Source organism: Passer domesticus, chromosome 28 (genome assembly GCF_036417665.1).
Source record: "Passer domesticus isolate bPasDom1 chromosome 28, bPasDom1.hap1, whole genome shotgun sequence".
In the NCBI taxonomy this organism is placed as follows: domain Eukaryota; kingdom Metazoa; phylum Chordata; class Aves; order Passeriformes; family Passeridae; genus Passer; species Passer domesticus.
The window spans coordinates 1,863,395-1,888,222 of record NC_087501.1 but is presented as its reverse complement, the minus strand read 5'-3'; the positions used below and the strand labels follow the sequence as shown (position 1 = coordinate 1,888,222).

At 49.5% G+C, this 24,828-nt stretch overlaps 2 protein-coding genes across 5 annotated transcripts in view; one reads left to right on the top strand and one right to left on the bottom strand.

The window, feature by feature from the left end:
- Positions 1–854: 854 nt before the first annotated feature.
- ANXA4 (annexin A4) lies at positions 855–12,229 on the bottom strand. Its single transcript, XM_064400512.1, has 13 exons — positions 12,128–12,229; positions 8,452–8,507; positions 7,299–7,374; positions 6,835–6,929; positions 6,468–6,581; positions 6,236–6,326; positions 5,499–5,578; positions 4,990–5,046; positions 4,502–4,595; positions 3,943–4,038; positions 3,447–3,505; positions 2,528–2,650; positions 855–2,271 (listed from the first exon to the last, which is right to left on the bottom strand). Exons 2-13 carry the CDS (start codon positions 8,452–8,454, stop codon positions 2,212–2,214), a joined length of 948 nt encoding a protein of 315 aa, XP_064256582.1. The 5' UTR covers positions 8,455–8,507; positions 12,128–12,229; the 3' UTR covers positions 855–2,211.
- A 7,646-nt stretch (positions 12,230–19,875) lies between these two features.
- The window catches only part of AAK1 (AP2 associated kinase 1), a 62,409-nt gene continuing 57,456 nt past the window's right edge, over positions 19,876–24,828 (top strand). For 2 of the 4 annotated variants that reach the window (XM_064400508.1, XM_064400511.1), the window contains exons 1-2: positions 19,876–20,291; positions 20,368–20,666. In XM_064400508.1, the coding sequence (XP_064256578.1) occupies positions 20,504–20,666 (163 nt within the window). In that variant the 5' untranslated portion in view covers positions 19,876–20,291; positions 20,368–20,503. The remainder of the gene's footprint in view (positions 20,292–20,367; positions 20,667–24,828) is intronic. The other 2 variants (XM_064400510.1, XM_064400509.1) reach the window with 2 other exon arrangements.

The following is a 24,828-nucleotide window of genomic DNA, read 5'->3' as shown; positions in this document are numbered from 1 at the left end:
ATACACATAGCCTATATATATCTCTATATATAGGTAATGATTAAGAAATAGAAATATATATTTAAGAAATATTAAGGAATGTTTCAGAAATAGATATATTTCTTATATATATTTATTTATATATTTTATTTCTATATTATCTATATAATATATATTGTATTTAATATGTATTTAATTGATTATATTATTTGTATTATATATAGTGTATATCTAGATATTTAAGAATAAAGCAATATATATACAAATAAATAAATAAATAAATATGTGTATATGTACTTTTATTTATATATGTGTGTGTGTATATATATATGTGTGTGTGTATATATATATGTGTGTATATATATATGTGTGTGTGTGTGTATATCTATATATCTATCTATCTATATATATATCTGGTGCTTTATTATTAAATTACTCCTAGCCAGTGTTTAGCAAAGTTGCCATAAGCTGCTTTTGTAGAAAAACAGCTTGGGAAACTTACTGAAACTTACTGAAACTTACTTACTGAACCTTACTGAACCTTACTGAACCTTACTGAAACTTACTGAAACATAAACACACTGATGGAGTTCAATGAACACAGCCTGGGAGAGAAACGTATTGTTGAGGTTGGACATCTGGAGTGTGGAATGTATGGACAAAAGGACGATTTCCAGAAACCAGACCATAAATAGGAGACAAATACTGAGTTCATGTGTTGGGAAGTCCTTACCGGGGGAAAAGGATACAAAGAAGAGGAAAACCGTGGATGAATTAGCATAAGAAGCAGCGCTGCAGCCACTCCCCACCCAGGACTGGGGTCAAAACAAATTCCAGCCGTGTCCCCTCCCAGAGCACACCACCGCGATGGGAAGTACAGAAACAAATTCTTTATTCATTTTATTTTCCAACGCTCTGAAACCCAACCTGACCCAAGGCACTGAACCCACCCAGCCAGCACTTCTGCAGCTGCTGGGCTGGGCTGGGCTTTTCCCCTCAGAACTGGATAAAGCTCTGCCTCCTCTGCTGGCAAAACTCAGGAATGTGTCTCCAGTGGCAGCCCAGAGAACGAGAAAATTATTTTACTGGAGGTTACAGAGGCATCTCCTACTCCAGCCTGTTTTAGAGGAACATGAGGGACGGGATTGGGGTGCAGCCACCTCAGTGCTGGAGCTTGGCCAAAGCAGCCTCAGGCTGATCCTTCACAACAGGATTATCCAAAAAATAAATTGCTAAGGCAAAGCAGAGTCCCATTTTTGGAGGTCTGGGGGAGAAGTCTCTCCCAGAGGCTGATGGGGACACCCCGTGAGGCCCAGGCACAAACACAGGTCCCTTCTGGGATTGTGACACAGGGCAGCTGGCAGTCAGTGTGGGCAGATGTGGGCAGCTGTCCCAGGCAGGTCTGGAGAATCCCCTCAGGGATATTTGGGAATGTGTCCCAGGAAAATCTGGGGAGCTACCCCAGCAGCAGGCTGGTGAGGTGGGGTTTTGGGGACAGGTCATTCCTTAAAAGGCACCATTCCAATGACAGCACTTTATCCAGAGCAGGTTTATAATATAACCCACATTATTTATATTTCCATGATCCAGCAGACAGACCAAAATCACAGGGCTGCTCTAACCAGGGCAGAAAAAGGTTTTTCTCATGTCACCAGTGACAATTCCCCACTTACAGGCAACATAAACACACAGCACAGCCAGGCTGTTAATGCTCCACACTAACAGAGGCAAGTTAATATGTAAACGTGTTTGTATTTTAGATATTTGGTTTCTTTGTGGTTTAATTCTACTGAAAAACTGAAGCAAACCTGTGTTCTGCAGTCTCCATGTACCAATGAGGTTGGCTTTTCCCTGGGCAGCCTCTCACTCTCAGGTTTGCTTTAGTTGATGCATTTTGCTGGTGAGCACAACAGCAGGAGGGCAGCTGCTCAGGAAACAACTTTTATACCTTTGGTTACAGCATTCTGTGTAAGTTGGGCTTCACCAGCCCAGTTAGTAGGCAAATGGGTGTTCCAAGCATAAAAGTGTATCAAAAGGGTCAACCTTTCAACCAGAACATGAACTAACCTAAGTCAATAATCAGAGTAATTAATAAGGCAGTTGGGAAAAAAAAAAGATAAAAGGAAGGAATCTTTATCATGATTGGACTCGATGATCTTAAAGGTCTTTTCCAACCTAAACCATTCCATGATCAGCTGCTTCCCATCACCCAGCAGGTTCCCCAGGCCTCCTTTAATCCTCCCCACCACACAGCCTGAGCAGAACCTTCCTGTAGTCCCCTGAGCAGTCTCCCTAAAGAGAACAGAAAAAAGAAACACCATTAATTTTGCAGCTCCATGGAAAGCAGGATTCCTTTCAGCATAAATGACTGACTGTAGTGTTTGTATCCTCTTAGACAACTTCATAAGCAAGAACATTCAGGAAGGTTTTCAGTACATAAATGTAAAGTCTCCTTAACTCCACCTCCTCTAAAACACCCAAATGTTGTTTTGAGGATCTCCTAGGTGCTGCTTAGCAAAGCCAGGTGTGTGTAAGACTCTGAGCTCACCTTAATGAAGGAGTGCAGTGATTTTCCATACATGGCCAGGAACTCCCTCCTGATGTAGAGCATGTCAATCTCAGCACGGGACACCATCACCCTGATCAGAGTGCTGTCATCAGTGCCCAGGCCCTGAGGGGACACAACAGCACTGCACAGGCTGGGGACACACAGGGACAGGCACTGAGCCTGGCCTTCCATGGAATCCACTCCTGACTAGACCATTTCTGCATTAATGCAGGCATCCATTACCAGCTCTGAGCTTCCTGAAGGAAAAGAGCTCCAGAGAAAAGCTCTGAGCTTCCTGAAGGAAAAGAGCTCCAGAGAAAAGCTCTGAGCTTCCTGAAGGAAAACACCTCCACAGAAAAGCTCTGAGCTTCCTGAAGGAAAAGAGCTCCACAGAAAAGCTCTGAGCTTCCTGAAGGAAAAGAGCTCCACAGAAAAGCTCTGAGCTTCCTGAAGGAAAAGAGCTCCACAGAAAAGCTCTGAGCTTCCTGAAGCAAAAGAGCTCCACAGAAAAGCTCTGAGCTTCCTGAAGGAAAACACCTCCACAGAAAAGCTCTGAGCTTCCTGAAGGAAAAGAGCTCCACAGAAAAGCTCTGAGCTTCCTGAAGCAAAAGAGCTCCACAGAAAAGCTCTGAGCTTCCTGAAGGAAAAATCCTCCACAGAAAAGCTCTGAGCTTCCTGAAGGAAAAGAGCTCCAGAGAAAAGCTCTGAGCTTCCTGAAGGAAAAGACCTCCACAGAAAAGCTCTGAGCTTCCTGGAGGAAAACACCTCCACAGAAAAGCTCTGAGCTTCCTGGAGGAAAACACCTCCACAGAAAAGCTCAGACTTCTTTCTTTTTTTTCCCTCCAATTAACACAGTTTCTTTTTCTCTAATTGACTTGAGCATGGAGAGGCAGGGGGGGAAATAGCAAAATCTCTTTACCTTCATGGATTTGTACAGTCTTTCAGCAAAATAAGCAGGTTTATTCCTCATGCACTTTACTGTAAGGGAGACAAGAGCAAGATAATTAAAACCAATAAACACTGAAGGATAAAGTCTTCCAAACCCTTCCAGCACTTTCTCAGTGCAGACATTTATTCTGTAAAAATGCAACTGAACAAGCACAGTGCAGACATCCAGAGTCAGTGACCTGCTGTCAATTGATGTCTCCATGCCCAGTGCACAGCAATAAAATATTTTTAAGGCTTTAAAGCTTCCAGACAGCAAATGTCATCTGCCAAAGCATCCCTTGGCAGAGAAATACAAAGCACAGAACCTTCTTACCAGGTCTTTGCATCTGCAAAGATTAAAACACTGTGGCTTGTAAAACAGTGAAAAAGAATGTGCCTCCTGAAGCTGTGCAAACAGTCAGGGCAAGAGACAGTATTTTTAATTATTTAATTAGCTTGTAGACAAAGATTAAAAGCAGGGAACTCACCCACAGCTAACAAAGCATCCTCAAGGTCTCCTGACATCTCAGATTTAATGCTGTCTGTGATGTCCTTATTAGCAATCACTCTGTACACATCAAAAACTAGGAGGAAGAGTTGGATAAAAGAGCCAAGTGAGCTGCTTCAGTGTGTAACCCCCGAGGATCACTTTGCAAGATCAAGCTCCTCATAGCCTGTACAAACACTGCACCATTACCATGACATTGTAAGCTAAATCAGGGCTGCCCCTCAGAAATAACTCATTTTAATTATCAGCTGTCTTGCTAATTAGCCTACCACTGCTGCAAGGATTTTCCAGAACTGCTATTTAATGCAGTTTCCATGCTTAGCTCTGTCCCATGGGAGTCACACTTCATTATCTCCAATTTACAGGCTAGAGGAGGTTGTATGGGTGTTTTACTCAACTCCCATTTTGAATCAACTGGCCCTGAGAATATCTGTTGTCTCAGGAAGGGATCACAACCAGTTAATGAGCAAGTACAAAGCTCTTACAAAAGTACTGTCCTCAAAGCAGGGGAAAAACCCAGCCCACCAGAGAGGTCCTACCTCTGAGCAGGTGGCACCTGTTCCTTGTGCAGAGGATGGACATGAACTGCACCTCATCTGTTCCCCATTTCTTCTCCCCAGCTTCATACAGGGCCTGGAAGACATGAACAAAGTGGGGATAACTGAGAACATCAGGTGTATATAATGAGATTTTTACTTCATGGAACCATTTGGGTTGGAAAAGCCCTCTAAGGCCATTGAGTTCACCACTAACTCATGTCCCCAAGTGCCACATTCACATGGCTGTTGAATCCCCTCAGGGATGGGGACTCCACCCCTTCCCTGGACAGCCTGTGCCAGAGCTGGACAACTCTTTTGGGGGAAAAATATTTCCTAATATCCAAGTCTTCACCTGGGGCACTGCTGACTAGCACAACTTCAGGTTTACTCATTTACCTTGAGAAAAAGAGGTCTATCAACAGCAGGGATTCACCACACATCACATACAAACCCAGACAGTCCTTCCCAGGAAGCAAATTGCTACAAACCTGAGCATCTTGTTGAGCAAGGGCTTCATCCACAAATGTTCCCTCATCTCTGTTACCCTGCAGTAATACAAGGATGAAAAACTCATTTCAACAGAGCAACTAATGGAAGTAAGTCCTGCAAAATCCCCATTCAAAACCAGTTACTGGAGATGTATAATGGGATTGTTAACATTGAGTAATGGGTTAGAAATACAGCAAAACATGATTCAGATGTGATTGTTCTTTTGAAACTAGCAGCCATCCACTTTATTAAAAAGAGCACATGGCATCAAGGCATGGCAGAGTGAGGCTGCTCTCCCTGCAGAAGCTGGTGTGAAGTGCTGGCAAGGTGAAATGCAAGGGAAGTGAAACAGCTGCCAGCCTGAAGCACCTCTGTGGGAAATGGATTTATAGAAAATTCTCAAAGCCTGACAGAAGGCTCACAATCTGTATGCCAACTTTGGGATCAGAAATGAGTGAGAGGTGTCCAGCAGATGTTCAGCCCTGTTACCTCCCCAGCCTGGACTCACCGTGGCCAGGGACACGAGGACCCTGCGGAACAGGGAGGATGTGTCAGAGACAATGTCGTCCTCCAGGGTGGAGCCATACTCTGCCAGGGCACACACACAGCACATCTGTTACTCACACAATCACAGGATTTGCTGACTGAGGAGGGACCCACAAGCATCAGCAAGTCCAACTCCTGGGCCTGCATAGAACCATCCCCAGGAGTCCCACCATGTGCCCAAGAACGTTGTCCAAACACTCCCTTAGCTCCATCAGGATTGCTGCTGTTGTAGGGAGCCTGTTCCAGTGCCCAGCCACCCTCTGGGTGGAGAAGCTTTTTCTAACATCCATCCTAAACTGTCCTCAGGATTCGAGTTGTCTCAGCAGTGCAGCACAGGGGGACAGGCATGTCCTGCTGGCCACACTGTGGCTAGGACAAGCCAGGATGCCCTTGCCCTTCTTGGCTTTCATGACAGCAATCCAGCCACCATATTGAGTGGTTGTCATGGTTTGACCACGACAGTGGTACAGAGCAAAATTAAAAAGCACAGCCAGGATAAAACTGGCAAAAGATCCACCATGGATAGACCTCCAGCTGACAGACAGAACCACCCCACCCCATTACATTTACAACAACTCAATTTCTGGGTGTAATTCTTGTCCTTGGTGCTGACAGACCCTTCTCCTGCCTCTCCACACACCCTTGCACACCCACAGGTGGCTTCTGAGCCAGTAAGAAATTGCAGAGCGTGTCACATACGGAGTTTGTAGTTCTCATTGATGCGCCGGATCTCCTCGTTGGTGCGAGAGGCCAGGATTTCAATCAGGCAGCCTTCATCTGTCCCTGCTCCCTGGGGAACCAGAGACAAAACTCTGACAACCAGGACTTTTATTAGATGTAGCTTAATAAGAAATTAATAATTAGTATACAATTATGGCATTGCATACTGAATTGACCGTAAGTCATGTGAGGTAAAAAAGGATTTCCAAACCTTTAGAGCCCTCCTCAGTTCATGCACGTCATACATGGTGGTAGGAGTCATCAAACCAATGATCACCCTTTCAAAATTCCCACTCAGCTCAGACTTCAAGTCATCAATCAAATCCTAGAAGACAGAAAGAGAAGAAAGGAGAAAAAGACACAGCCTTTGAGAAGAGGAAGAACTCGGTCAATACTTTTCTTGGACAAACAGTTACTCTGAAGTGAACAAAAACAAAAATCTTGGCCAAGGAAAGCTTGTGCTCAGTGCCAATCATGCTCTTGTGGAGACTAGGATGTTTTTCACATTTCACCCGAGTGGTACAACCCAAAAAAGTCCCAATTAGAGGCACAGGCACTGATCTCTGAAGAGCACCTACCCTGCCAATAGTGCTTTTGTAGGTGATCAGAACTTGCTGACGTTGGGAAACGTTCAGTTTGGTCAAGCTCTCAATGATGGCATCTTCATCTGTGCCTGGAAGGAACCAAAGAAAACCAGTCAAGCTGCTTGTACCAGACCCAGAGGCCTGCTCTGGCCTTGCCCAGGGTGTGCCATTGGCCACACAGCCTTACACACATCCTTGCACAACCTGGGTCTCATGTGTGCATGAGTGCCTCAGCCCAGCAGCACCACACCACAGACACAGAAAACAAGAGCCTGACTAAAGACATTTTTGTGGCCAAGACTTGGATTTCCAGTGGGGTTCAAGTTGCCCAATTCCCTCCAGTGCCCTCACAAGGTGATGCAAATAGCTGAACATCCCCTCCAAAAAAACACCAGTAAAAACCTTCCCAACCAGCAGAGCTGAAAAAGAAGGTTTAACAGTGGAGGGAGATAACTTACCAAGGCCCTTCATGGCCTTCCTTAGAGCCTGTGCTTCTTGCTCAGCACTGAAAGCTGAGACACCCTTGATTGTTGCCTAAAGCCAAAGGAGAGGAGTTATGAAAAGTAGTCACAAAGTGAGACATTCACAGAGTAGACCTGAATTTAAAAAAAAACCCAAAAAACTAAAAACAAACAATTCAAAAGATGCAAACATCTCTTTTGGAAAGTGACAGCAAGTAAAGTCCACCCTCCAAACGTGAGTGATTTCATACCAGGTTCCATCCATTCCAAAAATGAAATGGTTTGTTCCCAGCCACATAAGAAATAAGCTGCAGGGACTCAGCTGAAAGGAGAAAACATCTTAATGTGGCTGCCCATGCAGTATCTGTTTTCCAGTTAAATTAGGGCACACTGCCTGACATCTCTGTTTCCTAGCAGTTTTCCATGTAAATCATAGAAGCTGTTCTCAGCAAAGCCCCATCCTGACTTCTCTAAGAGCAGTCAAGGACCATCATTGTGTTCAATAACACACCAAGTGCAGTGTTTTACCCGAAATGGGGATTCACAAACAGGTTTCTCCTGCCCCTGCTCTGGTGCAATTTCTGGGGAAATACACTTTTCTTGCAAAGCTCTTCATGTTCCCAAGAAAATCATCAGTGGTAAAAGTACCACTTAACACTCAATGGGCAGAAAAGTGTTCCCCTGTCCCTGGAAGTGTTCCAGGCCTGGCTGGACAGGGCTTGGAGCAGCCTGGGACAGTGGGAGGTGTCCCTGCCCATGGCTGGAGATGGAACTGGATCATGTTTAATGTTCCTTTCAACCCAAACCATTCCAAGATTCTGTAATAACAACCACAGAAATGGCTGCCTTGTAGGCTCAACCTGGAAACAATAATATGCCTAGGAAGTTTATCTGGAGAAATTAATGTTCTTTGGATTATTTGAATATCTGATCTGGTTTTCCATTAACTCCCCAAAGGCAAAAGCCTGTATGTGTGGGTCATTCTCCCCTACAATGAGGAAGCAGAAAGAAGTGATCAATTCACCCCCTTGAAGGGACAGACAGTGACAGTGTTCTTCCTGCTGTGTCCTTATCTGAGCTCCACTCCCCACATTTATCAGGTCAGAGCAAAGGCTTGGCACAGCCTGGCACAGCAAACACACTCACTCACCATCCTGCTCGGATCTGGTCAATCTGTTATTGTCTGTGTCCAGGGCACTGAGACAGCTGCAATAATAAAACACAGGGAGTGTTAGTTTTCTAGCAAATTATTAATAGAATACACCTTCCCTCGAAGGTTAATGAAGCTGGTTAAATAACCATCTAATTCTTTGAGGACTAAAGCAAGGTTGAGCAGCCCAAGTGAACGCCCAGGGCAGCTTCTCAGAGTGTCCAGCCCTGCTTTGTGCTGAGCAAAGGCTGGATCACGACAGCACAGGGCCAGGGCCAGGCTGGGAGGGATGTGGTGGACACACAGGTGATTAGCACTGGTAATTTAATGATTCTTCTCTACTGCCTGCGTGACAGCCTGGCTGAGGCTACAAGGAGAAGCAGACAGTGCTGCCCTGGAGCAAAGAAAATAGACTTGATTCCCATGTCCTCCAAAATGCATGGCTTTGACCTTGGCAGGTGAGAGCCTGAGGGTGAGCAGGGTGAGGGTGAAGCAGGGTGAGGGTGAGCAGGGTGAGGGTGAGCAGGGTGAGGGTGAGCAGGGTGAGGATGAAGCAGGGTGAGGGTGAGCAGGGTGAGGGTGAGCAGGGTGAGGATGAAGCAGGGTGAGGGTGAGCAGGGTGAGGGTGAGCAGGGTGAGGATGAAGCAGGGTGAGGGTGAGCAGGGTGAGGGTGAGCAGGGTGAGGATGAAGCAGGGTGAGGATGAAGCAGGCTGAGGGTGAGCAGGGTGAGGGTGAGCAGGGTGAGGATGAAGCAGGGTGAGGATGAAGCAGGGTGAAGGTGAGCAGGGTGAGGGTGAAGCAGGGTGAGGGTGAGCAGGGTGAGGGTGAGCAGGGTGAGGATGAAGCAGGCTGAGGATGAAGCAGGCTGAGGATGAAGCAGGCTGAGATTGCCCACACAGCCCTAACCCTTCCTGGATCCTGCCTGGGAGGCAGAGACATCATGGTGTAGGTGAGCACACAAAGGAGAACCTCACTTGAACACAGGGCAGGACAATCACTTTCCCTCCTTTATCTTAATAGAACATTTTATATTCAACATCCTCTCAATTTGGTGCACTGTGTCCTTCCTTGCAGGGCTGTAGTTTTAACTGACAAAACCCTCAAAAATCCCCAAAGCTTCCTTGCCATCTGCCCAGGGTTATTAGTTCTGTTCACATTTTTGTTTGCAATCAGAGAGCCTTTGCATGAACACACCCAAATTTTCCTGAGATCCCTTGACAGGATGTCACGTACCAGGACAAAGTTCACTTCCCCACAACCCAAGTTCACCTCAGCATCACAGCAGAGGAGTTAGGAAAGGCAGACTCAAAGAGATACCTACATACAGTAGGGTTGAATTAAATAAAAAATAAACTCAAAAGATGCAAACACAGTGACAGCAAGTCAAGTCCACCCACCAAATGTGTGGTTTTATTCCAGGCTTGAGCGAGTTCTCTCATTAAAGCCCTGAAGCAGAAGCAGAGGTGCCAGCAGTGAATAACATCTCTTCCTAATTCTCCTCGTGGTGCTTAATAGCTGCTATCCACGAGCCCAGAGAGTTGTGCAAGACCAGGAGTGTGTTTGCTCCTGCTCCACATGACTCCTACAGACCTGGAATGCACAGGAGCTGCTCAGGCCAGTTAACTCTGTGTGGCACTTGCCATGGACCTGTTATGCACAGGCACTCCCGGGTGCACCTCTAACTTACTACACCCTCTGCAATCAGGCAACACACAGCAATTATTAGTGTTGAGTTTGCTTCCTTTCATCTGGTCTCGAATTCCAGCAATCACAGCATGACCTAGACCTCAGAAAAGTCATCTTTGCTCTTCTCTAATCTTTTTACAGAAGTAAAAAGCCAATTTTGTTTGCTTTGGTCAGACACTAAATGAAGGCTCCAAATTTCACTGCTGTTTTTGTGATGGAGCTGGTTGGTACACAGAAGCAGGAATATCAGACAGGCTGGTTGAGCAAGTCAATTAGAGGGCAAAATAAAGGTCAGTAGCAAGGGAAAGGGAAGCAGAGAAATTCTGAGCGCAAATGAGCTGGCAGAAGGAAACCAAACCATGAGGAGAGGTTGCGTGTACTGCACTCAGGGCAAATCCTCTCGCAACATCCATTAACAGCAGAAATACCACACTGAGTATTGACTGCAAGACTGATTTCTCCATCCTGGGAACACCACTGGGAATTGAAAGAGCAGAGCACTGGAAAGGCAGCAGTGCAAAGCCACTGCTCAGTCTGCAAGTGCTGGTTTGTTCCTGGTGCATTTCTGTGTGAGAATGAGCCTCTGAGGTTACAGGTGGGAGAGCCCAGCCAGGCTGTCCCCTGTAACCCTTTCACAGCTGAAGGGGTCTGCAGGAACTGGGGCTTTACATGAATGAAACTCTCCTAAGCCACCCCTTGGCAAGCAGAGAGAGGGAATTGCTCAGCAGATTTGCCAGTGCTCAGCAGCTTAAAACAATTCCTGGCCTGCAGCTCAATCAGGGAAAAACAGCTCCAGGACAGGAACAATACTTTGCTCTGTGTTTTGAAGAATTAAACTGCATGCAAGAGTCAGCCAGGCAGTGCTATGATCCTGATGTTGTTTGCTTCACCCCAGAATAAAGGACTCTCACAATAAACCTGGCAGAGAACAAGCACAAAACACTCTGCCCAGGTGACAGAGTGCAAGTGTAGGAGGCATCCCTCCCATTACTCGATTTTTTTTCCATGGATGATCTTTCCCTGGCAGGCTTTATCAGCTAAACAGCCTGTTTTAAGTCCATATCAAACATCCTCTAAAAGCTGAATAAACTTGATTTATCAGGGAAGTGCTGACACTATTGCATGTGCTGGCCAGTTCAAGTTTAGGCTTGCACACAGTCAGGTTTTCCTGACTGTGCTCAGAGCACACACACACAGGAACCACCAAGGAAAGTTCCAACAGCTTAACAGGATATAAACACACGGCTTTCCCCCTCCCAGTTTGAGCTCGCAGCGTTGCCAGTCCTACACCTCGGACCTGGATGGAAGCCCACCGCTTTGTGACCCTTTTCCTCGCGAGGCAAACACTGGACCTGTTCAACGAGTTCCTTCACTGGGTGCACGTTTACCCAAACACAACCCACACCCAGCGCCGAATCAGCTTTTCCAGAGCTCGGCCACCGCCAGCTGTTGCCGGTGTGCGGGATGCAGCCCTGGCTGCGCTCCCGGGGTGCCCGGGCTGGGGCTGGGGCTCACCGCAGGGCCACCGACTCCGAGATCGCAGCTCCAGAAAGGATCTCCCGAGACAGCTGAGGTATCCCAGCGCCTCCCACACAATGACCTTTATCTGCCACTGCCCTCGGAAGGAATAAAAACATGATTCTTACAGCGTTGTGCGCCTCATTCAGCCTGTGCGCACACCCTCTGCCGTGCCCTCGGCGCTCCAGCGGCCAGGACGTGCCAGCGTTGGCACGGCACAAACAGGAACCAAAAGCCGCTTGTTCTCTCTGTGACAGGGAAAGGTCAGCCCTTCCTCCATCCCAGCTGCCCCGTCCTGGCTCAGCCCAGTCCGGGCTGCCCCAGTGCCGCGGCACCGCTGGCATCGCCCAGCCCGGGGCTGCCGCTCCCGCAGCGCCGCGCTGTGCGTGGAAAGCGGGGACTGGCACCTTCCCGGGCACCTCCGGCCATGCAGCGCCGTCCCCATGCCAAGGGGGACGCTTGGCACTCACCTGCTGTCCCGCGCGGGTCCCTGGCACAGGTGGGGAGAGCTCTGGTGGCTGTCCTGGGTGGCGAAGTCCCCGCCCTGGCGACACGCGGCAGTGACGTGAGGGAGCTCCAGCCCTGCCCTGCCCATCCCTGAGCGTTGGTTGTGATCCAGAGCAGGGTGTTCTCGGGAAGCTCACTCGCACTGCGGGTTTGGGGTGGAACCCCAAACTGCACTTTTGGGGTTACACGGAGGGCTGGCAGGCTGGGAGGGCATTCCCTGTAAAATCCCTGGGAGCAGAGGGGCTCTGCCTGCAGGCTCTGCTCTCTCCTCCTGCCTGCAGCAGGGGGGAGTGAGGGGGATACAGACAGAAACACCCTCGAGGAAGAAGTCCTGTTCCTCCCCCGGTGTTGTTTGTGAGGATTTCTGATCTGTATCGTGCCTCCTATGCTCCCACAGCACCTCTCTGGCTCTTCAGCATCCTCAGCCCTCGTCTAAGCGCTTTGCATTGCAAACAGCCATTATTTCACTTAGGATGGTTCTTTGCATAACGATTATTCTTTTTGCCCCGATAAATGGCAGTGCCCTCAAGCCAAAACCCTTCAGGCAAAGGGACTTTGTTTTACCCCGATGTGACCCTGCTGGGATCAGCCATGGACGTGATCACAAAGCTGACAGAGGGAAATCAACCTTGCAATAGAGGTATCTTGTCTTCCAATGTTTATCCTCAGGACCTTTGGTTCCTCTGATGCCAAACATGTTTTTATTATCACGGGTAAACCAAGCCTCTCAGTTTTTTCCAGCTCTGTCTCATCCCTGCCTCTTTGCCCATGCTCCTTTGCTGGAAGGGATCTAAATTTAGCAGCCTGGATGCGGGCAGGCTGTGCCTCAGTGAGCATGTCTGTGTGGGTTATTTATTGCAGCTCCTGCTGCAGCTCAGCTCCCAAAACAGCTCCACGGAGCCCAGCACCTACTGCTGATGCAAGGGGATGGACCAGGGGAACAGAAAATCCAGGTTCAAGCCTCAAGCCCTCTCCTTTTGCACTGCAGAGCCTCTTTCCGTGGAAAATCTGGCACTTGACCCTGCCCAGGATTCAGTGTGGACCAGCACATATAAACTGTTGCTAAGGAGAAACTTTTCTCTTTCCTACATCTGTGAAAGTTTCCATTCTCAGCCCTTCTTCTCACGTCAGCAGTCCCTGCTCTGGGCCCATTTTAATCCCCCAGCAGAACTGCTGTGTTTCTCCATCTTAGCTTGCCAGTGATTTTTTTAGCCTGTGTGTTTTCATCCTGTTTGCTTTCCAGTCTCTTCAGCCCCCAGAACTGGAAGGCTCTGCAGTCACTGGTATATGCAACAGTAATTATTGAATACCATGAGTTATTACTTTTCTTTCCAAATTAGTTAAATATTGCACCAATCCTCCCATTCATTATTTTCACAATTTAACCTTTTCTTTCCCCCTGGGAGAGGCACCAAGGAGGAGGAATACTTGAAGATACAAAGTGTTTGTGTGGATGTTTTTTGGCCACCTGGAATTAGTCATGTAAACCTAATCCATTCAGCAGGCAGATCCTGACACATCACACAGCCAAGTTCCCTGCAATCATGGCTGGTTATGGGTGCTGGCTCCAGAGCCATCTGATTCAGTCAGTTATTTGGACCAGAAAGGAAAACAAAAAGGCACAAAAGCTTCTGAGCATGCTGAGAGTGGTCTGAGTTTCTCTGGAAGGTGGATAGAATGACAGGGGGTTTAAGGAACCCTGTTATTACCTTGCTATAGGAGCTGCTCCCTTCAGGAAGGTGAAGGGTTGTTGCTGTATTTTCCTAGACAAGGTTCAGGTGACAAAGCTTTGTCTCTCCAGGGGTCCTTTGTGCAGGGTCTGCTCAACTTTCAGCTTTGTCTTCATCTCTGAAAGGAGGGGAAGGCTATGGTTATCCTCCAGTATCTCCAGCTGAAGGATATCACTGGCTGGCATAGCTTTGCTGTCCTTGCATCAGAAGAGGGACAGCAGGGGACAAGCCCACAGTCCCCCTCAGTGCAGTGACAGAGCACGTTGCTCTTCTGGTCACAGATACTTCATTTGTCCTGTCAATTATTTTAACCACCCTTGGTTTGAAGCTCTCAACCCCCCAGACTTTACTCAGTTACACACATGCTTTCTATTCCCACTCCATCCTGCTGTTCTCCCCTCTACAAAAGACCTTACGAAAATTAAAGGTCACAGAAAAACAGGGAGGGCAGTGTGCATTAAGTAAATAACTCGGGCTCAAACAGCAGCCCTTTAGGTAGGGGTATTTCTTCAGTCCCACAAGGAGAACAGAGCTGAACCTCTAGAAAATGGCAGCATTTGGTTTTGCCTGAAGGACCTGACCTTTTAAATTTGCATCTCAGAGAGCAAAGGAGCCTTGTGCTAGGAGGAGAGATTTTCAGTGTGTCCTTTCATCAGCAGGTACCTGCCTTTAACTCTCTCACTGAGCTCCAGCCTCACCTCACTCACTGAGCTCCAAATTCTGACACTAATGAAGTCATCCACCAAGAGAGGGTCAGAATCTGGGCCTTTGGGGATTAAGCCAGTGTTTTTAGGAGGTGCACAAGGGAAGTGCTCATTTTCCTACCTGAGCACTGGCAGTTTGCAAACAGCCCCTGAAAATGGGGTTATTCAAGGGTTGCACAAGTGCTGTGGGAGGGTGTTGGATGCTGTAGCTCAGTCAGTGTTGTCTCCATAGCAGCAGTACCCGAAGGTAGGGTGGAGGCTGAAAACCAGCCCTTGCTTTTCCAGAGCACTGGGTTCTGTGTGCTTGTAAGAGGGTGAAGAATTCTCTCATTCCCTGTGTTAATATCACAATAGTCCCAAAGTGAACTGCAGTTGTTAGGGTTCTCTGCAGACATCCAGGGGCACTTCTGACCCTTAGAGCCAGGGTGTGTCCTTACCTGCTGTTCAGCACTGTGGAAGCAGCCACAAATCACAGGTGTTTTGGGAAGAGTTGCTTTGGGGAAGAACTTAGGAAGAGGCAGCCTGGAGCTGTTGATCCATGATTGGAGTAGAGCCCTTTTAACACAAAGAGAGGAAGGAAGATGAAACACTGCCAGACCTAGGTAAGCAGTGCTTATTTGAGTGGGAAAACTGAACTATTCCAGCTTACATAAGAAACTGGAGTGTTCTTAACTCTTCATAACCACTAGAAACACTGTGCACTCAGCATTATCAGGGGAATGTGCAGCACTCTCCCTTTTAGCAATCCAGACAAGATTTAGAACCCTGAGCACAGCATACCAGCACTGCTATGCAAGTCAAAGGCTCTCTGGGTAGATTACATAAACATAAATGTCACACAAGGCCAAGAAGGAACTGGGGGAGCAGAACTGATTTGAGAAAATTCCTGTAACCCAAGATGCCTTTAAAACAAGAAAGCACTTGGACACAGGGGGAGCCCACAGGGCTGAGACAATGAGCTGTAAGAGGAGACAGCGATGAGCACTGCAAGGAGTCGAATTCCCGTTTCAAGTGTGCTTCAATCACCAGGTTCTCAAGGTGGGGATGCTCGTGTTCACGCAGGAGGGGATCCCAGCTGCTCTCACAGCTCCTCACGCTGGCAGCTCTAGCAGATCTTGGCGGCGGGGGGCTCTCCACACTGCTGTCCCCCAGCATATGCTGTGCTGACACTGCCTCAGAGATGCCCACCCACTCTGCCTTTCTCCCACAGAGAAACTGAAGGCTGCACTTGGCCACGGGCCCAGTCTGCTGTTTTCTTTTCTCCACGAAAGCTATAAACAGCAGGGAGTGCAAGCAGCCCGGGGCCATCGGTGGTCTGATGGCTTCGCTGGCTGCCTGTGGCCCTGAATCCATCCAAAGGGGAACAGGAGTCAGCAAAAACCACCAGAGAGGGAGGGGGCTTAACGAATGTTTACTTTCATTAGCATACATATAATTCTGAAGAGGAAAAGAGTAGCTTTCACTTTTTCTTCTTAATTAATATTGCCTCAATGTGGTTTAATCTTACTTAGCTGCTCTGCAATTTGGCCATGACCCAGCTGTAGGGGATGGAAACAGAGACATGACAGCCCAGCTCAGGATGACTTTTCCTGACCCTGCATTTCAACAGAACCGAGCAAAGGGTGTGGGCAGACCTGGAAGAGGTAGCCAGGGCAGGAGGAGCCCCAACAGGATCCTGACACTGGAAACACAACTGATAAATCCCTTCTCAGGGAGAACCCAACCTGCAAACTTCCCTTAGTGTAAGGGACAGAGTGGAGCTGTGGTGCAGTCCTGCTCCTTGAGAAACAGGGCTCTGTCCCACCCAGGCTGTGCTCAGGGTCAATCCAGGCTGCTGCATCCCAGTGTGTGAGCCTGCAGAGCTCCATCAGCTCCATTATTTCTGGGTGTGCCACTGCTGTGGAGGGAAGATTGGCTTCCAGCCACAGGAAGCAGAGCCATTGCTGGAGCCAGTGAGGATGTCCTGCAAGGGCAAACACCAGCACCAAGGAGGTGGAAGCTTCCAGTTCTTAAACATGTGAAGTACAGATCTGAGTTCTGGAGTGGTTTTGTTCCTCTGCACAAGTCTGAACCCAGTAAAGCCCAGCTCCACAATAGTGTGCTTGAGAACTGACCTTTTCTTGGGGTGATGGAGATCAGTGATGGTTTTTCTGGGGGCCACTACTGTGCACTTGGAAATAAATCCTTGAAATCCAGGAAATCACAGGTAGAGAGATGATAGAACAGTGGCTCTATTCTTTGCTGGTGAGAAGCTCAACAGAGTTTTTTGCAGTAAATTTATATTTAAAGAGACATAGAATTGTGGAATGCAATGGATTGGGAGCGACCTTAAAGCTCATCTTGTTCCAGCCTCCATGGGCAGAGACAACTTCCATTGTCCCAGGCTGCTCCAACCTTGCCTTGGACACTTGCAGGGATCCAGGGACAGCCAGAGCTGCTCTGGGCACCCTGTGCCAGGGCCTCATCCCCCTCACAAAGGAACAAGTCCTTTCTTATATCTAACCGACTATCTCCTCCCTTACTTTGAAACACTTACCCCAATCACTGTGTAAAAAGGGCTCTCCCAACATCCTCATCAAGATAAACATTACCGTGTGATTAAGACCTCATTATTATGCGGTGAATTCAGGAAAATGTGAGCACGGCTGCGTTTCCCCTGGCCGGTTAAGTGCCAGCAAGCACAGGGCCAGCTCTGCTCTCCGCCGTTGCTGCTCCCCGAGCTCTCCAGAAGGGGCCAGTGTGCCCTCGCCTTTCGGGGCCGCAGCAAACCTGCCCAGGCCTGAGTTTTTATTTAGAAAATGCTGAGCTGTCTGGAAAGTTTGATGAAGAGGGATGCAGCTGCATTAATGTGCTTCTTCCTGGGGATTTGAATGCATTTTCTGAGCAGTGCAGAAGGACCAGGGATCAGGGAGACAATGTGCAGGGAAGCAGCTCTGCTGACCACACTCGGATATTTTAAACCTCGCGTCATGGGATTTCAGCAGCTTCAAATTTGCTTTTTAGGATTGAGTGCATTAGTCAGAGGTTCCTCTCTGCAGCAGGACAAGCCCGGGAGTGCTCTGGAGTCACTCTGACATGAGAAAAGCACCAGGCCCTGTCTGTGCTGTGGCCACGGATCAGCTTTTTCCCCTGGAGCTTCCAGGCTCAGCTCCCTCTGATCCCTGTGAAGGTCACTGGGATTGCAGCAGCGCAGCCGAGCCTGGTGCCTTGTGGAATAAAGAATATCCCCGGCGTCTGCAGGCGGGGATGGCTCCTGCTGTGCTTCTGCCCCCCAAAATGCTCATGGGTGGGGTTTGCGTGCCCGTGGGTCGCACACCAGAGCCCCCAGCCACGCGTGGGTCTGACACTGCCTGCACTGCACTGCAGGTACGGTTAAAAAAAGCCCTCGGAGCCAGGGAGGAGGCTCAGCAGTGCATCTGCAGCTCTCTGCATGCAGTGGCTTTTATCTTCTTTACTTGGAAATGAGTCATTTCCCTGTACTGTACAGAGATGCCCAATTTCCTTGGAAATTGTTCAGTTCTGCAGAGTCCCCAGAAATCCCCAGTGATGGGACCCAATTTTTTGCACTGGGTGTTTTACCTGCACCGGAGATTTTCACAGGTTAGAGAAATTTTAAAAAATAATTCAAAATAACGGATAGAAACAACTGAGACTTCACTCAGTTCGTATTTATTCCAAAGGGCACGTGAACCTTCTGTACTGATCTCTGGCAGTTAATTCATCACAGAGCCCCAAAGCACAGCCAAGCATGTTTCATGCAGATTGAAGCCTGCAAATGAAAAAGGACTGTTCTCACACGTGCTGGCTGCCTGGCTGAAAGCACTGCAGCTCCAGCTGTGGGGACTTGGGGTGTACTTGGAAATGAGGTGGTCAAAAGAAGACTTTGGGGTCTGCAGGGTGGGTTTGTGAGCCTACACCTTTAAGACCTGCTGAGGACAAGGATGATGGAAAGGTGTAGCATGATCCACAGTGAAGAGGCTCAGCAGAAAAACAACTGTAGTGATGTGCTGGCAGATCTGTGCATCTGTGTATTGCTAAATATTACCACCAGCAATCTTACCTGCCTGTTCTCAGAGCCATACACATCTTAAAAGTCTTCAAACACTGTGAGGAAAAACCCAACTAGGCCCATTTACAGCAGGCTGATCCAATCTCACTGGCATCAAGGCCAAGGGCTGTGGGAAGGGTAAACATTTTTGTTACCCCAAAGCAACCCCTGGGGACAGGGGCTGGCAGCAGGGTGGCTGTAGTTATTACCATAATATAGGAAATGATAGTCATTGGGAAAATGGGACCATGCTTTGGTTTCCTCTTCCATCCCAGTCAGAAGGGAGGAAGGAGAGGGGTGCTGTCATGGAGGTATTAATTTGGCAGCCAAGTGCTGCTTGGGTTTTGTATTGTGGTGTTTCATTCTGGAAAAAACAATTTTTGCCATTTTTGCCATTTTAACATTTCCCTCTGCTGTTTGAAATCCCTGCTCTGGCCTTCAATAGTGTATGAGGAGAGGAGTTGGCTGCTCTGGATGCCATAAGCTGGGAAAATCTCTCATTTCTAAGGAAAAAATGATGAAAGGAACCCAAAATGCATTTAATGCGAGTTTCCCAAGATTTGAGCTAAACTAAACCTTTCCAAAGCCTGACCCAATGGCTCTGGGCTCTGGAGGAGCTGCAGTGCCCCTGAGGAGCATCTTGCCAGGCAAGAAAGAGGAGGAACCTGTAATTTAACAGCAATTCCAAGGCACAGGTTTTACAAAACCAGCTACCAGGTGTAAAACTAAAGACATTTTGAAGGATATCTCTGCTTTCAGGATTTTTTTCTTAGGCTCTCAAAGCAGGGCCTCTGTGAAGATAAGCCTCGTGCTTCAGGTTAATCCCAAGATGTCACAGCAGTGGCCTTTTATTACTACACCACAAAAACATCGACTTTAGCGCATTATTTCAAAAACAAACATAAATACCCGTCACCATGCAAAGCCCTAATGTGGGCCGTGGTTCCTCACGGACAGGATTCCTGCAGTCATCCCTCAGGGCGAGGAGGACGCAGAGCCCCAGGGCTTCGTCCGCTGTCCCTGGGGCGGCTCCGGTCCCGGCCGCTCTGAGGGGCGACCCCGGCCCGGGCGCTCCGCCACAGCCCCCTCACGGCCCGCCGCCACAGCGCCCCCTGCCGGCCGGAGCCGCGCGGCATGCCGGGACTTGTAGTCCCCACTGCCACAGGGCACCACACTCCGCCGGCCACGCCGAACTACCGCCCCCAGCGTGCCGCGCGCGGCGCCGCCATCCCGCCGAGCCCCCTCTCCCCGTCCCGCCGCACCGTGAGGCGGGGGGCGCTCTGAGGGCTGCGGGACGGGGCGTTCTGGGGGGCGCGACATCCCGGTTCGGAGCGCGACATCCCGGGTCGGGAACAGCCCGGTGCGGCGGGGCCGGGCCCTGCAGCCGGCGGAGGAGCGGGGGCGGTGCTCCCGGCGGCAGCCGGGACTTCCTGTGACGGCCCATTTCCTGGTCGGATGGGGCCGGCGGGGGGCGGCGGCGGCGGGGTCGGTCCCTGTCCCTGACGGGCTCGGTGGTCGCCGGTGACGCCGCCAGGCAGCGATGCGGGCCCCGGGCCCTGCCGGCAGCCGGCCGCCGCCGTGACCCGGTGGGGCTGCGCACGCCGGCGCCGCGGGGCGCATGGAGGCTCCCGCCGCCCTCTGCGAGGTAGCGGGCAGGGTCCCTGCGGGTCGGGGCTCGCGGGGGCAGCGCCGCAGGCCCGTTATCCCCGGTGCTTTTGCAGGTGTGACTCCCCGCGGGACAGCGCGGCTCGGCCCCCGCCAGGCCAGCGGCCCCGGGCCCCCCTCAGCAGGAGCCAGGAGGGCTCGGGAGTGACACCGGCATCGCCCCCGCCGCCGGCGGCTGCCGCCTCCTGAGCCATGAAGAAGTTCTTCGACTCGCGCCGGGAGCAGGGCGGCTCCGGGCCCGGCTCGGGCACCAGCGGCGGCGGCGGCGGCAGCAGCGGCCCGGGCAGCGGCTACATCGGCCGGGTCTTCAGCATCGGCCGGCACCAGGTCACCGTGGATGAGGTGCTGGCGGAAGGTAAGGTCCCGGTGCCTTTTTGAGCGCTCGGGGATGCTGCTTTTCTCTTCCCCAAGCTGGAAGGGAGGCCTTGAGCTGTCCCGGGAACCCAGCCGCCTCCTTGACCCCCAGGTTGCTGAATATTTCATTGTCCTTGGTAGAATTGCAGTGTGGTGGTGTCTGTAAGCTGATGTGTCTGGTCTTCCCATCTGTAAATCCAGTGTAGGTTTGGTAGATTTTTTTTTTTAATTGGGGGATTTTCAGAAGTTAATTGTTTCCCACTTCTCCTAAAGTGGGAGTTAAAAAAACCTAAAGAAACAGCCAAACCAAAATTGTCAAATATTTCGGTGCAGAACAAGGTGCTGTAAATAAAGAAAGCAGTGTCTTTCAGTCTTAAACTTTCTTCAGCTGTTACCTCGTTTTCCACCTCAAGCAGAGAGGATTAAAACGCTGGAGTAAATTCCTTGTAGCTGTGTTATGCACACAGGTAGGCTGAGCAGGACTGGCTGTGACCTGGGATGAGGGATTTCTCTGTGTGTGGGATGTCTGCAAGAGGAAGTGGTGATCCCAATTGCCCTTTTTTCCCCCCAAATAAAACAGTTAGAGACCTAAAAATGAATCCTGGGCGTTACAGAACTCATGACGTGTGCAGGCCTTGCAGTGCTGGTGGCATTTGTTTAATTGTGACCAGCTCTGCTGCTCAAACTATCATTTTACATTTCATTTGTTGGGGCTGTAAGGAACCTCCTGAATGGCTCTGCCTGGTAACCTTAGCCTCGACCTTCAGAGAGGTGTTGGCCTCCTTAGAGCTGCTCCTGGTCCCTCCTGCGCAGCATCCTGGGCAAATTTAGTCCAAACAGTGTTTTGTTTTGATGGCGAAGGAGAGGAGAGCTGCTGGGAGAGAGCTGAGTGGGAGGACCTGTGTTGGCTTTTACAGAAAGAGCCCTAAAATGGAAAAGGGACTCTGTGTACGCTGCCTGTGTTCAGATTTGTAAGAATTCACCACGGTGTGCAAGAAAATAGGTCTGTGGCTGTTTTTTAGACTTGGTTGCTGATGTGCTGTGCTGAGAGGAGCACTGAAACCAGGCTCTTACCTAGCAACTATAGTGATTTTCTTTTTTTCCTTGATATTTGCAGTGTAGGTTTGCCTGCACTGATATTTCCAAGGCCCTTTTGGCTCTGGAAGCTTAGGACCTACATGAGCTAAACTTGAGAAGCTGTCAGTCTCTCTTTAATGCAGGATGGCCTCATCCTGGTAACATGGGAAGGCAGAGGCTTTTTTTGCTGATGAGTAATGTGCTGGCAGGTTCTGCCCCGGGAAGCAAAGCCATGTGTCACCGGGCTCTCCTGCTGCAGCAGAGGTGGAGGTGGGAGCACAGATTGCCTGGGAGAGAAGAGCCTCCCTTCCCTGCCTCTCTGGCCTGAGGGAGCTGCTGCTTGTGGGGGCTTTTCCCTGCATCTCCTGTTTCTGTCTGTGGGATGGAGCATGGCCTGCAGCTCTGGGTTCCTTCCTTCCACCTGTGAAACAGTTCCTGTGAGGCAGAGGGAGTTGTGGTGAAAGGTGAAAAGTGAGGCTCTGCTGTGGGCAGTGTGAAATCCTCTGTGTGCAGAGTGGACCCTGCCAGGGGACATGAGCAGGGCAGTGGGTTGCTTTGCAGGTTGGCAGCAGTGAAAATGCCTTTTCCTCTGCAGGAAAGTTGGGCCAGCTGGGGAGCAGGGTGGGTCAGGAGTGCTGCATGCCCCTGGCTGGGGGTGCTGCTAAACAGCCTTATGTCCCTGACTCAGCTGGAGACCTGGGGAGCTCGTGGGCAGCCCGCTCCCCACGCTCCTGATGTCTGAAACCTCGGCTGGAAAACCTCTCTGTAGCTGCAGTGGTGTTTCAGCAGTGCTGAAGAGGCAACTCCTGGCTATTTCTGCTAAAAGGAAAAGTCCCCTGGGAAGCACTTGGTAGGAGGAGTATCCTGCCTGGGAAGGAAGGATCTCTCATCCCCTTGCTTTAGGAGGGAGTGGGGAGGCCTGTGTTTAGGTGCAGCCTGTGAAACATGAAAAAAAATGAGATGTAAAAGTGGCTTAAAAGAGAGAACCAATGAAGTGATGAACGGCGAGGAGGAGACTTGAGTTGAACCAGAAGTTTTGGAACTGAAGTGTTGGGATTTGCCTCTGCCTGCCTGGTCACCCTGAATTCTGCTGAGCAACCCTGCTGATGAGGAGTGTGTGTGCCCTGGCTGCAGCACTGCCTGTGCCAGGTGGCAAATGGCTCCACGTGCCTCTGGGCTCTTGTGTAGATCCCCCAAAATACCTGCTGTGGTCAGGTGTACCCCCCCTGCACCCCTGAAAAATAGTTTTGTCTGGATACTTGCCTGCCTGGGCAGGGAGGAGCATCCCTTCCTTTTGGAAGGAAGTAGATGGGAATAATGCAGAAGGAATTTGAGGAGTTGGTTGTGGTGTTAGGATATGGTGAATCAGTGGGGTTTTTACAAACAGGGTGTTGCAATAGGTGATTCCTAGTTGAGTCCTTGTAGCTCTCCTGCTCTAATCCGTATAATAGCACAAATAAGCTCTTGAACAATTCCCTTCAAAGTTTGCACAAGGATTATCTGTGATGCTGCTGGCCCTGGGGGTCTGCAGGGCCAGGTTTAAAGTCACACAGTGCCCCAGTATGAGGGTGTTGTGACTGGTTTTGGGGTGAGTGGTGTTTCACAGAGCTGAAACTGATGCCCAGGAGCTCTATCAGTGTGGGGCTGAGTCAGGCTGCTGTCTGGCTGTTTTCTTTCTGAAAATAAATCAAAAGAGTGTTGGACCAAATCAGATACTGCTCTTTGTTTCTGCCTTTGTGTAGGGGAAAAACCAAAACAACAAACCCCCACCCCAGAGCCCTGTGCTGGAGCTCTGGGGAGATTGGTGCCCCTCTGATGGGGACCAAAGCAGCAAGAACATTGAGAAGGATGTTGCCATAAATGAGGAATTTGCTCAGGAGTTTGGGAGAGGTGTGTGTGGCAAAGTACCACAAGGCATGGGTGAGCTAAAACAGGTTGGGGATTGCCCCAGTGTCCCATTTTTGAGGGCCTCTGTGTTTTGTGTGACTCTGCTCACAGTGTTGTGAGAGAGTGCTGAGCTGACCCGAGGTGTGCAAACATTGATGGGGCACGTGTTTGAGCAGGGTTTTGTCTTGCTCTGCTTCTAGCAAAAAGCACAGGCTGCAGGTCTGTGAAAAGTTTTAAAATGAGTAGTATTTTTTGAAGGTCTTTTCCTCTTCAAATGTGTAAATAAGGGATTCAGGTTTAATAATTGGTGGATATCTCAGTGATTTTTTCAGGCACGTGCCTCTGTGCTGTATCTAGTGTTGATTTGAAAGCATTTAGTGCTTGGTATTACCAACCAGTGCAAAGGCACAGAATCATCTCACGTTTGCCAGCTGTACTTTTTCCTCTGTTTTGAAAAGAGGGACATTGTGGGATCCATCCAGAGCTGCAGGGCAGTGCATGTGGGAAGCAGCTGGGAGAGGCTGGGAATGCCCAGCCTGAGGGATTGGGGTGTCCTGAGCTGCCCAGGGTGCTGGCCTGAGTGCAGAGGGTTTCTGCTGACCCCTGCCCTGCTCTCCCTTGGCACCTCCTTCCCCTGCAGCACCATTACCTGAAGTCACTGAAAATATACTTCTGAAATAATTTCACTTTAAAGCAAACCCCATCTGAGGAACGTTTTGCAGATTTATGTGATCCTCAACCCAATTCCAGCGTGGTTGGGTTCAAGACATTGCTTTGAAGTGTATTTTGTGAGTTATTGCTTTCCAGCTTCAGCCAAGGGCCAGCTGCTAATCACCTGACCAGGGACATTTGGATTAGGAATTAAACTGTTTCTCCTCTTGGAATGGGACATGTGATTTTTTTTTCCTGTTTCTTGTGAAGCAGAACATGTACTCTGCACTCTGCTCTGCCAGGTAGGATGTTTGATTCTGTGTCTGTTTTTCTGAGAGTAGAAGCTAGGGCAACTTGTGAAGAATCCCAAGGGAGTTATTTGCTAAATGCTGAGGTATCCCAACTGTTTTGGTGCTTTTAGCAGCACAGCTTCTGCTGGGACAGTGTGTGCTGTGTCCTGAGATGTAATCAGGGAGGAAAAGCAGGTGTTAGTGGATTTAAGTGTGTAAGAAGTTGTGTGGGCCAGAGGCTGGCCTGGCCTGGCTCGT

Coding starts and splice junctions, on each gene's coding strand:
- ANXA4 (XM_064400512.1), bottom strand. Junction 6,582..6,834: donor ACAAAAGCACTATTGGCAGG/GTAGGTGCTCTT, acceptor TCTGTCTTCTAG/GATTTGATTGATGACTTGAA. Junction 3,506..3,942: donor GGATGCTTTGTTAGCTGTGG/GTGAGTTCCCTG, acceptor TCTCCCTTACAG/TAAAGTGCATGAGGAATAAA.